Source organism: Scyliorhinus canicula, chromosome 18 (genome assembly GCF_902713615.1).
Source record: "Scyliorhinus canicula chromosome 18, sScyCan1.1, whole genome shotgun sequence".
In the NCBI taxonomy this organism is placed as follows: domain Eukaryota; kingdom Metazoa; phylum Chordata; class Chondrichthyes; order Carcharhiniformes; family Scyliorhinidae; genus Scyliorhinus; species Scyliorhinus canicula.
Window position 1 is genome coordinate 110018646 of NC_052163.1, and position 13160 is coordinate 110031805.

The 13160-nt window shown below is 43.2% G+C and overlaps 1 protein-coding gene across 2 annotated transcripts in view; it reads left to right on the plus strand.

Moving 5' to 3' along the window:
* The window catches only part of LOC119953281 (CREB-regulated transcription coactivator 1-like), an 87900-nt gene that overhangs the window by 42268 nt on the left and 32472 nt on the right, over nucleotides 1-13160 (plus strand). For both annotated transcript variants that reach the window (XM_038777372.1, XM_038777373.1), the window contains exons 7-10: nucleotides 1710-1753; nucleotides 1920-2140; nucleotides 2667-2815; nucleotides 9928-10140. In XM_038777372.1, the coding sequence (XP_038633300.1) occupies nucleotides 1710-1753; nucleotides 1920-2140; nucleotides 2667-2815; nucleotides 9928-10140 (627 nt within the window). The remainder of the gene's footprint in view (nucleotides 1-1709; nucleotides 1754-1919; nucleotides 2141-2666; nucleotides 2816-9927; nucleotides 10141-13160) is intronic.

The following is a 13160-nucleotide window of genomic DNA, read 5'->3' on the forward strand; positions in this document are numbered from 1 at the left end:
TGTGGAGTTTGCACATTCTCCCCGTGTTGCGTGGGTCTACCCCTACAATCCAAAGATGTGCAGGGTAGGTGGATTGGCCACGCTAAATTGGAATGAAAATGAATTTGGTACTCTAAATTTATAAAAAGAGTCCAGCCAAGTTTTAATGCAAGTTTAGCATAAGTTCCTGCTTTTCAAATCTGTTCTAGAAATAAACGCCAGTGCCTGGGTGCTTTTTTAATGGTCTTCTAACCTGCGTCATTACTTTGTGATTTGTCTATGTGTACCCCTCCAGGTTCCTTTGTTCCTCTACCACATTTATTCTGATTTTCTGAGTAATATGTGGCCTCCTTATTCTTCCCACCAAAATGTAATACCTATATTGAAATTAGCTTGCCAATTACAAGCTCATTCGGCAAGTTTACGAATGCTTTACTGCATTTGTTAGCAGCCCTCTTCTATATTAACTAAACCAATCCTTCTCTTCTGACAACTCCCTCATGCAGATTTTGTATTGTATCTTCAATTCCCAAATCCAAATAATTTCCGTTGATGATAAATGACAGTGATCCTTGAGGAACACCACATTCTGCAGCCTTTGTCAGTCTGAGTAGCTACTCTTAACACATATACTCTGTTTTGCTTTGTAGTCTGTAGTTTTCTGTCCATTCAGCTATTTGTTCCCTGGTTCCACGTGTTCTGACTTTAATTATAAGGCATGAGTTATAGTTCTGAGGTGTGGTACCTCATCAATTATTTTTTGTAAATCCAAATATATTATGTACACTCTATTACCCATTTCTGCCCTTCATGCTACTTGATATTAGTGATCTGCTCCTTTGCAAAGTTCAAACTTTAGCAACTTTGACTTTCTCCTACCCTTTTGCTTCCTGATTTTCTACTATTCTTAGGATGCTTTATGTCTTCTGCTGTGATGTTGGAGACAGAATATTTGTTGAAAGCCTCTGCGTATTCCTCATTTCCCATTATTAATCCCCCAGTTTCACCCTCATTAGTCTTCGCTAATCTTTTCCTTTTTATCTACTTGTGGAAGCTTTTACTGTCTTTTATGTTTCTTGCTAGTTGTCTCTCCTACTCAAGTCAATTGAAGCCTCGCAATTGCTGCTCCTTCCCCAGGTCAGCGGATTAGCACAGGGACAAGTTCTATTGTGGTTTAATCATCTCTGTGGTTCTAATTCTGGACACTGCCTGTTGCCATTGAGACAATAAGGGCCATAGAGTTTAATTGCAGTTCAAAGATTTAAAGGATGTATTTGTTCAGGCAATGTGGCAGTAGAGTCTGGATGTACCCCAGAAAGAATAAAACAGCTGATTCACCATTAAAGTTTCATTACACCAGATCTGTTAGCTCACCCAGATAGAAATAGTCACCAGATAGAACAAAAGAAATTGGTTGAAATACTAAAATATATTTTAAGACCTCTTTGTTAAAGAGGGGCACTATTTCCCTGCCCATTCTCTACACTAAGAATAATCCATGGATTGGACTGAATTTACTAACTTTTTTTTCCATTCAGAGGCTGATTAATGTTAGGATAATCTTTGCAAGATCTTGGAGGACAAAACATTACAGACAGTCCGAATACAGGGAGTTTAAATATTGGAGAAATAAGGGTTGATGGGTTCAGTGTGGCTTTGCTCATTTTGGATTTCTCCATATGAATACACGTTTTAATATGCTTCTCATTTTCAACTCTTTCTCTTCATAGTCTGCACCATCACGGCCTAAATCATGCGAAGTCCCGGGAATCAAGTGAGTAGATTTTCTGGAGTTTGTTGATCATGTGTGTGTGCATGCGAGCGTAATCCTTATTTCAAATCTGGTGATCGCCTGGTCTCAACCAGATACTTGTGTAGAAGAGCTGTAAAGTTGTCAGCTGGTTGCAAGTAAAAACTTTAAATTTTCTTTTTCTTAACAGTATTTTCCCATCTACAGACCAGGAAAGTACCACATCACTGATGCCTGTTGCTCATAACACTGGAGGATCCCTGCCAGATCTTACAAACATCCACTTCCCACCGCCCCTCCCCACCCCACTAGATCCAGAGGAGACAACATTCCCGACCCTGAGCAGCGCAAACAGCACTGGAAACCTGGCAGCAAATATGAACCATCTGGGCCTCAATACCAACAGCCAGGGTATGCGATGGGGCATGAGCACCAAAGGTCAGGGTGTATGAGGGGGCAATGGTGCCAGCAGCCAGGGTGCGTGAAGGGCGATTTGCACCAATAAGCAGCACACGTGAGGAGGCGTTAGGACACAGAGCCTGGGTGTGTTAGAGGGCTTTAGCACATAAAGCTAGGGAACTTGGGATGGGTTTGGTACAACCAGAATATATGCAGAGTCCTGTCTCAGGAAAATAATTTGTGTGTCTGATATTCTAGCAGAGCAACCAAAGAAGGCTTTGGAGGGATACGAGTGTATGCAAGATAGATTCCTGTTTTGAGGTGGAACCCTTGTATTTTTAGGCAGTAATTATTTGGAAATGCAAGACTTCTGGTACTTGATTGACCCCATCACTGAGGAACTGCTGAGATACAGTCAGTGATTGGGCAGCTTGCTTCTATCTGAGCAGTGGGTGGGATCATAAAACAGATTTCCCACAAAACAATATTGATCACTCCCTCAATTTTCCATCTCAACGACATCTTGCATTGTTTGCAGGCCTGACATCATCACAGGGGTCACTGACAGGGACTCTGCAAAGCCGACAACCAACGGTGACACCCCTCACCATACCAATCAACACGGACTCGCGGAGACAACAACTTCAACTATCACCAGCTCTCTCCCCTCTCTCTCCAATCACACAGGTATGGTCTGCAAGGAATAAGATACTACAACTGAAATGGAACATGCTTTTACAGTGTAATACATGAACAGGACAGTTGGATTAAACTCATCAGAAACTTAATTGATTTAATCTCATGAGGTCAATCATTATAGGGTCAATGTCTGTTCACACAGATGCTTCCAGTGCTGCTCATGTGCTATCTCGTAGCTAAGTTGCATTTTACTTCAGTCAAACATTGGACAGGCATCCGTATCTCTGACACTTCATCACTAACACTGTTCTTGCCCTGACCACTGTCTCTGTTTGGACCAGACATTTGAAACTTGATGTCGTATTTGACCGGAGTAGAGTTTCCAACTCCGTAAGTACTCCATTGCAAAGGCCATCTAACGCCTCTGTACCTGGGCTCTGCCCACCTGCTGCTGAAACCTTCATCTATGCTTGTCACCTCCAGACTCCTTTATTACAGTGCTCTTTGGGCCCATCTCCCATCTTGCACACATTTGGTTTCAGCAAAGAAAACTGCTGTCTATATCTTAACTTGCACCAAGCCTTATTCACTCATGTGCTTGCTGACTTCCATTGGTTTCTGATCCAACAACACCTTTAAATTAAAAATTCTGATCCTTAAGTTTAAGTCCCTCCATGACAATGCCCCTTCCTATCTATAGCCTCTTCTCAACCCTGAACCCCATCCATCCCTTGAGTATGGCGAAATAGTTTTAATAAGGTATTTTAGCTTTGATATAGATTAGGTTAGACAGACATTCTCAAGTCATCCAGGTGTTGAATTTCATGAATGAGTCGGGGCTATCTTTTCTGTAATAATATGTCCTAGAGGTAATAAGGAAGCTTGTCATATTAATTTGATAATAAACTAGATTTAATTAACAGCCCAACTTTTATCTGTTAGCAATTATAATGCGATTACGTTCAATATAGTGTTTGAAAGGGAAAAATATGAAACAGTTATTAAGATTTTAATTTAGGCAAGACTGATTTTGCTGTAATGAGACAAAGACGTTCACTGTCGATCAGGTAAGTTTATTAATGGGCAAGATACCAAAATCAGTGGGAGTGTTTAAAAATCAGTTTAGTACAAAACTAGTTTATACCCCAAGGTGCAAGAATTCTATTTTTTTTTAAAGTAGCTATGGATGACTTGAATGTGAAACTAAAAGAAAACGCATACTAGAATGTAAAAGACAGCACGCATCCTGGCAACTGGGAAAGGGACGAGGAACAACAAAGAGTGAGAAAATAACTAGCAAGTGTGAAAGGAAACTTGCAGGACATATCAAAATCAACGCAATTTTTTTTTAAATTAGGAAAGAAGTGATTGAGAGCAATGTGGGCTACTTGAAAACAATTAACTCTACCATTTCCTTGTTTTCATTGACAAAATTTGGAATAAATACTTTGCAGTTGAGGAAGATGCCAGACATCCCAAAGAAGCCAATATTTAATAGGGACAGGGAGCCACCAAAATTCATGTAGCAAAGCAACAGTAATGAAGAAAATAATGACTAACAGTGACAGAACCAGATCATTTCATCCCAGTATTTTAAAAGTAAGTGCCATAAATTTTCTTCTGCTTCTATATAACTATGGTTCTCTTGATTTGGGATCCATTCTTTTAGGTTGGAAAATTGCACAAGTCAGGGCGCTTTTTAAGAAAGATGAAAGAGGAACACCAACACCTGGGAATTATTGACCATTTGGGTGGTCTCACATCTGTTGTCAGGAGATTACAAGAGTCTATAATTAAGGATCATAACCTTGAAAATTGCCAGTGGATCAGAGAGTCGAAGTTGATTTGTAAATGTGGGTCATGACTGATGTACCTGCTGTTTTTTGAGAAGCTGACTACAGGACAGTTTTTAAATAGGGAAAGAGTAACAAAAGCTAGAGGGAGGATAATGGAAAACAAGGAAATGACAGAGGTATTAAACAGGTGTTTTGTTCTGTCTTCACTGTGGAGGACTTAGAAGTCCTCTCCAAGATATTTGAAAATCAAGAGGTGAACAACAGGGAGAACCATCACTACAGAAAAGGTGCTGGGAAACTCGGATCTAAAAGCTGGCAAGTCCCTGGGACCAGAAGAGTTGGCGTCAGATAGTAGATGCCTTGGTTATTATGTTCCAAAATTCAATAGAGAATAGGAAGGGCCTCAGCCGATTGGAAAGTAGATCATTTAACACCTTTATTCAAGAAAGGAGGGAGGCGGAAAGCAGGAAATTATAGGCCAGTTAACCTAACATCTTTCATAGGAAAAGTGCTAGAACCCATTATTCAGGAAGCTAAAGCAGGATACTTAGAACATCATAATGTGGTCAGGCAGCGTCAGCATGGATTTGTGAAAGAAAAATTCATTTGCGTTTTTCTGAAGTGACAAGCAAGGAGTTTGACATAAAGCTAAACTAAAGTTTCAAACCATTGTTTGAACCACATGCAGAAGCACAAATTAACCTTAAATTTATACCATATTTCTAAGCAGGCATTGCACAGACCTGATGGACCAAATTACCTCCTATCAGGCTGTTATTATTCTATGATTCTATGAAACGAGACTGTTAGCTAAAGTTGAAGCTTGTGGAATTGAAAGAAAATTATTGGTGAAGGAGATTGACAGTGCTGTACGAGACAGAGTAGGGATATTAGGGTTAATAGAAAGTTTATGGCTACCTCCCTTAAAACACTTGAGATAGAAACAAAGACTTGGATGCCTGGGTTCATCGATCATTAAAATGTCATGAACAGCTGCAAGAAATAATCATAAAGACTATTGAAATGCTGGCTTTTATATCGAGAGAGCAAGAATGAAAGGGGAAGAAGTCAGGCTTCAATGCCCTGGTTACACCACAACTAGAGTATATATTTGATAAGGTTTCCCATTGTAGGCTTATGCAGAAAGTAAGAAGGCATGGGTTAGTGGGAAATTTGGCCAGTTGGATAATGAACTGGCTAACCGATAGAAGTCAGAGAGTGGTGGTGGATGGCAAATATTCAGCTGGAGCCCAGTTACCAGTGGGGTACCGCAGGGATCAGTTCTGGGTCCTCTGCTGTTTGTGATTTTCATCAATGACTTGGATGAGGGAGTTGAAGGGTGGGTCAGTAAATTTGCAGACAGCAGTGGGCAGCAGGGTAGCATGGTGGTTAGCATAAATGCTTCACAGCTCCAGGGTCCCAGGTTCGATTCCCGGCTGGGTCACTGTCTGTGTGGAGTCTGCACGTCCTCCCCCTGTGTGCGTGGGTTTCCTCCGGGTGCTCCGGTTTCCTCCCACAGTCCAAAGATGTGCGGGTTAGGTGGATTGGCCATGCTAAATTGCCCGTAGTGTCCTAATAAAAGTAAGGTTAAGGGTTGTTGGGTTACGGGTATAGGGTAGATACATGGGTTTGAGTAGGGTGATCATGGCTCGGCACAACATTGAGGGCCGAAGGGCCTGTTCTGTGCTGTACTGTTCTATGTTCTATGTTCTAATACGAAGATTGGTGGAGTTGTGGATAGTGAGGAGGACTGTTGTCGGCTGCAAAGAGACATAGATAGGATGCAGAGCTGGGCAGAGAACTGGCAGATGGAGTTTAACCCTGAAAAGTGTGAGGTTGTCCATTTTGGAAGGACAAATATTAATGCGGAATACAGGGTTAACGGTAGGGTTCTTGGCAATGTGGAGGAGCAGAGAGATCTTGGGGTCTATGTTCATAGATCTTTGAAAGTTGCCACTCAAGTGGATAGAGCTGTGAAGAAGGCCTATGGTGTGCTAGCGTTCATTAGCAGAGGGATTGAATTTAAGAGCCATGAGGTGATGATGCAGCTCTACAAAACCTTGGTAAGGCCATATCTGGAGTACTGTGTGCAGTTCTGCTCGCCTCATTTTAGGAAGGATGCGGAAGCTTTGGAAAAGGTGCAAAGGAAATTTACCAGGATGCTGCCTGGAAAGGAGAGTAGGTCTTACGAGGAAAGGTTGAGGGTGCTAGGCCTTTTCTCATTAGAACGGAAAAGGAAGATGTAGGGGGATGTCAGAGGTAGGTTCTTTACCCAGAGAGTAGTGGGGGCATGGAATGCACTGCCTGTGGAAGTAGTTGAGTCGGAAACATTAGGGACCTTCAAGCGGCTATAGGATAGGTACATGGATTACGGTAGAATGATGGGGTGTAGATTAATTTGTTCTTAATCTAGGACAAAAGTTCAGCACAACATCGTGGGCCAAAGGGCCTGTTCAGTGCTGTATTTTTCTATGTTCTATAACGCAGACCTGGGCTCCAAATCTTAGGAAGACTATACTGGCATTGGAGCAGCATAGATTTACCAGATTGAAGTCCATGATCTTCTGGAATGGTGGAGCAGGCTCGAGTGGCCTACTCCTGCTCCTAATTCTTATGTACGTATGGGTTAAATTATGATTGAGTACGTAAACTAGAGGTTGTATTTCCTGGAATGTGGAAGGTTAAACGGTGACTTAAAAATTTCAAGAAAAAGAAGAGCTGGAGCAGGAACCTGCTTCTGGTGGTCAGAGTCCCAGACTAGGAGTCATAATCTAAAAATTAAAGCCAGACCTTTCTGGACTGAAATTAGGAAACATGTCTGCACACTGGGCACTTTAGTGATGTAAATATGACACCCTGTTCCACAAAAGATCAATTCGTTTTAAATCTGAGATTGCTAGATTTTTGTTGTAGAATCCCAACAGTGCAGAAGGAGGTCTCGTAAGATAACCCGCCCATTTAACCTGGTAAATCTATGGTTAGGGTATATTAAGGACTGTAAAAATATTCACCAAGTGCTACTTAACAAGACCTCCGTTATTCTTTCTGAAGAAAAGGAAAGAAGCACCTCCTTCCTGTCCGCTTCACCAAACTCCCTCAGTCACCAAACCCCAATTTAAGCATCAGTTAAGGCTGCCTGTTTTTATACTCTGAATCTAGCCTCTGAAACCCTGGGCGCAATTCTCCGACCCCCACGCCGGGTGGGAGAATCACGGGAGTGCTCGGCGATTCCTGCCACGCCGCCCTGGCACCCGCACGCGATTCTCCGACCCCCACCCCTCAAAACGGCGTGCCTCGTTTCACGACAGGCCGCTCGGAGAATTGCCGCTTGCCGTTTGTAGCAGGCGAGGGGTGATTCTCCGGCTCGGATGGGCCGAGCGGCCCGCCCAATCCGCCGGGTTCATGGTCGCTGCCGGCACGAACAGCGTGCGAACGCTGCGTGTGCGGCCTGTGGGGGGGGGGAGGGAGGATCGAGCACCAGGGGGGCGCTCAGTAGGGGTCTGGCCCACGATCGGTGCCCACCGATTGGCGGACCGGCGTCTCTAAAGGACGCACTCTTTTCCTCTGCCGCCCCGCAAGATCAATCCTCCATTTCTTGCGGGACGCCCGCGGGGAGGACGGCATCCCCGCATGCGCGGGTTGGCGCCAGTTAACCTGCGCATGCGCGGGTCACATCATTTACGCGCGCCAGTCGCATAATTTATGCGCCGCCGCTTTCATGCGGCACCAAGGCCCGGTGCGCGTAATGGACGCGCCGCCGCTCCTAGCCCCCTGGGGGTGGGAGAATAGAGGGCGAGGAGCGGCCTCCGACGCCGGAGTGAAACACTCCGGTTTTCACTCCGGCGTTGGCACTTAGTCTCCTGATGGGAGAATTTCGCCCCCTGTTTAAGCCAGTTATCTAATTAACTAGTTGCAGCTGCAAGCAGAGCAGAGTATAAACTCTGTTTTAAAGCTGGGCTAAAACTCACCATCTTCCAACCTAAGCAGCAACTTCGAGCTATTTGTTAAATTAAAGAAAGACTAAACTTTAGATATGATGTAGAGATTCCGGCGTTGGACTGGGGTGAGCACAGTAAGAAGTCTTACAACACCAGGTTGAAGTCCAACAGGTTTGTTTCAAACACAAGCTTTCGAAGCACTGCTCCTTCCTCAGGTGAATGAAGAGGTATGAAACAAACCTGTTGGACTTTAACCTGGTGTTGTAAAACATTAGATAGAAATTAACCCTTAATTTAATCCTTGAATTCACTCGGGCACCAAACTCCAATTTAAACACTCCACTGCAGCTCATATCAGCGCCGGAATCCGGTGCCATAGCGTTCTATGCAAGTTGTCCTACCACATCCAAAAGATTAAACCCATCATATTTACTGCCGTGTTATATCACTAGTAATGGGGCAAACTAAGATTACAGCCTTTATAAAATGAAACTATATAGGATTGGGAATCATCGCATCTTATTGGGCACCCACTCGTTCAAAGCTAAATGACTTTTGACCAAGTATTTCAGTTTTCTTTGAAATCTATCACTGAATCTACATCCACCCCTTTTCAGGCAGCACATTCCAGATCATAACATCTCGCAGCATAAAAATAATTATCCTTATTCACTCCTGTGTTTCTTTTGATACTTACCTGGTTACTCATCTGTTTCCTGAACCCTTCTGCCACTTGAAATCACTTTTTTAAATTTTAAGTAGCCAATTAATTTTTTTTCCAATTAATGGGCAATTTAGCCAATCCACCCACCCTGCACATCTTTGAGTTGTGGGGTGAGACTCGTGCAGGCACGAGGAGAATGTGCAAACTCCACATGGACAGTGACCCGGGGCCGGGATCGAACCCAGGTGCTCAACGCCTTGAAGAAATAATTTATTTTCTCTCAAGTCTCTCCTTCACCTTCTCTAAGAAAAACCAGCCCAGTTTATCCAGCCTTTTCGAGTAACTAGAATCGGTTATCTATGGTACCACTCTAATAAATCTCATCTGCACCTTCTCCAAAGCCTTGACATTCTTCTTAAAGCCCAGAACTGAATGTAGTATTTCAGCTCATTTAACATTTACACATGCACCTCGAAGCAGCTTTCTATTGATTACATCTTGGGGGCAGAAATCCTGTCTGGTTTTCTTTGTGTAACCACAGGCCCAAAAGGCAGCCAACTTCCCAGTCCCACCATATTGAGATCAACTAACTCAGCATAAACCAGGAATGGAACTTGTAAACTTTCTGATGTATGACTCAAACCTGTACCAGCCACCCCATTCACCGTTTGCACTACACTATAAAAGCATGTGTTTTATTGTTTGTAGTGTGGCAGACTGTGTAAAGTGTAGCTGTTTAATGGGGTGTGATATTTATTGTAGGCTGTTGCTATGGACGCGTTGGCATTGGAGCAGCATCTTCCTGCATATTCATTTTTCACGCAGCAGACAACGCAGCCACAGTCCCAGAGTTCGAGCAACCTGGCTCAGGGCTCACAGTCACAGCAAAGCAGTGGCCAGCAACAGGCAGCCACAATGCCACAATCCCCTCCAATGAACCAAACACAGGCACCCATAGGAATGGATATGAGCACGGTAAGTGGACAAAATATATGGCAGAGTTGATAGAATTATTATTTCAAAACCCTTGACCAACGTTCTTATATTGCTATAGAAGCGCTTCAACAAAAATAGATGTAAAAAGTTCAGTCAATAGATGCATTTGATTTTTCATACGTTTTACAGGTCATTGGATATCTCATGAACTGAATAAAACCCATAGTCCTGCTTCATCTCAGCTGGAGTAATTCACTGGCACAGTGAGTCCTGTGTCTCACCGCAGAGGCATCACTCCAGGATTTCATAGGGCAGGTGTGAGAGTAAATGAATGTTCTGTAGTTTGGGTGATCAGGCAGTATATTCATGTAAAGGCTATCCCTCTGGAGGTGCATGGAGCCATATAGAGTCTATGAGCTGCATTCCATTTTGGGAGTGCCTTTCAAGTCCTCTGAGCTACTTGGCTCACACTTCGTGGGCCTGGAGTGCAAGAGGAAGCCTCATTAAGGCTGTCACCACAGAAAGTAAGTTCTGCTCCAGGTCATATTATAAAGTTTTCTCCCTGTGGCTCTCTGCATGTGGGCAGTTTGAGACTAATGCATGCAGTTCTAGTCTCTCAATTTTGGAGAATTAATTTTGCTGGGATTCTCCATTGTGTGTAACAGTTTGGTGTGCCTGTACTGATTTCCTTTTGATCTATAACATAATTTGTGAGGCTTAATGGTAAGCATGCCTCATTACTGCTTCAATCAGCTACTTGCTGGCTAACTGAGGCAACTGCAGAAAGAAAACAAGAACATTTTCATTTTCTCAGATTATTAACATTACAAGCTTTTATTTTCCTACTATTAAAAAAACACCTGTGAGTTGTATATGACGGAAATTCTCTCCTTTTTGAGCTTTTAGTTTGACAATATTTTTGGTTAATTTTTCATGGGACATGGGCATTGCTGGCTATAAACCAGCAATTATTACCCATCCCTAATTTCCCTTGAGAGGGCGACAGTGAGACACTACCGCCTTGAACCACTACAACTCATGTGGCATAGGCACACCTATGGTGCTGTTAGGGAAACAGATCCTGGATTTTGACCCAGCAACAGTGGAGAAACAGTGATTATTGTTCCAAATAAGAGTGGTGAATGGCTTGGCGGGTAACTGGCAGGTGGTGTTCCCATGTATCTTCTGCCCTTTTCCTAAATAGAAAAGTTCATGGGTTTTGAAGGTGTTGTTGAAGGAGCCATCTACAGTGCATCTTGTAGATGGTGCACACTGCTGCCATTGTGTGTTGGTGGTGGAGGGAGTGCATGTTCAAAGGTGGTGAATGGGGTATCAATCAAACAAGCTGCTTTGTCCTAGCTGGCGCGGGCTTGTTGAGTGAGGTTGGAGCCGCAGCATTCATCAAGCAAATGGTGAGTGTCATTGAGTCCTCCTTTGGCCCATCGTGTCTGCAACGGCCATCAAGCACCTATCTATTCTGATCCCACTTTCCAACACTTGGTCCATAGCCTTGTATGCTATGGTGCTTCAAGTGCTCATCTAAATGCTTCCTAAATGTTGTGAGTGTTCCCATCTCTACCATCCTTTCAGGCAGAGATTTTCAGAAAAATTCCTCAAATCTCCTTTTTAACTCTCCTGCCCCTCATCTTGAATCTATGCCCACTGGTTATTGACCCCTCTATTAAGGGGAAATATTTCTTCCTATCTACCCAATCTATGTCCCTCATAGTTTTGTACATCTCAATCAGTCCCCCATCAGCCTTCTCTGCTCTAAGGAAACCAACTCTAGACTAACCGACCTCCCTCAATTGCTGAAGCGCTCCAGCCCAGGCAACAACCTGGTGAATCTCCTCGGCACCCTCTCTAGTGCAGTCATATCCTTCCTATCGTGTGGCAGCCAGAACTGCACACAGTACTCTAGTTGTGACCTAACGAGCGTTTTATACAGCTCCATAATAATCTCTGGATAAAAGCAAATTACCCCGAATGCTGGAATCTGAAACCAAAGAGAGAATGCTGGAAAGTCTCAGCAGGTCTGGCAGCATCTGCAGGGAGAGAAAAGAGCTGATGTTTCGAGTCCAGATGACCCTTTGTCAAAGCTATAATACAGAGAATGTGGGAAATATTTATACTGTGGAGTGAGAATGAAAGATGAGTGAGTCATTCGGATTTTTTTTCACATCAAGAGCACTGTATAAATGCAAGTTGATTCAAGTGGCACTGTTGCCACTGGAGCAAATATTGTCAAGAGATTTTGAAATTATGCAGGGTTCTGATTATCTTTTCCTAATCACTCTACTTCTGGTTGGGAAGTGATCAATGATGGTTCATTAATTTATCATGGAAGGCCGAGCAAAAGCATGATAAATATGGAGTTAATGGCTTCCTTCTGTGCTGTAAACTTTTGCAGTGCTGTGGCTCTGTATATTTCTCTCCCCCTTCTAATCCGGCTCTCCATCTCAGTGTCTGTTCTTCCCCTTTTCTTACCTTCCCCCTCACCCACACTCTCATTCTTTGTCTCTGTCCTCTTTCCTCCTTAGTGTATGCTGTAGCAATCAAATATTTTGCTTCCTTATAAATTTCTTGTTTAGAAATTACAGATGATGTAGAATTGATAAAATGTAGTTACTGCCATACTGTAAATCAGCTGGTGGTGGCACTGGAGGAGCAGTCACCTATTGGGAACTTTGTGTTTTGTATTTTGTGAAATACAATTCCCGTTCTCTCTCGCTCTTTCTCTCTCACTCCTCTTTCTCTGCCCCCCCTCCCCCCGAGTGTTTGTCCCTTTGCTAGGTATTGAGCTTTAAAACATTTCTGGCTGTGCAGGTGGTTTAGTTAGAGAGTAACTTAAACTGCTGATAATACCGTAAATAGGGTAGTGATGCCGTTCCAGGAACCTGTGTGATGGATGTCTATTGTCATAACTACTGTGCCCATCAGGCACTGCACTTCATTGATACTGTGAGGGTTCCTGAATTCTGAACAGAGTTCTCATGTCTGACTCACCCTTGGCAAGTTTGTTTATAAAATCTTCATTTATTTACATTCTGTCATGAGAT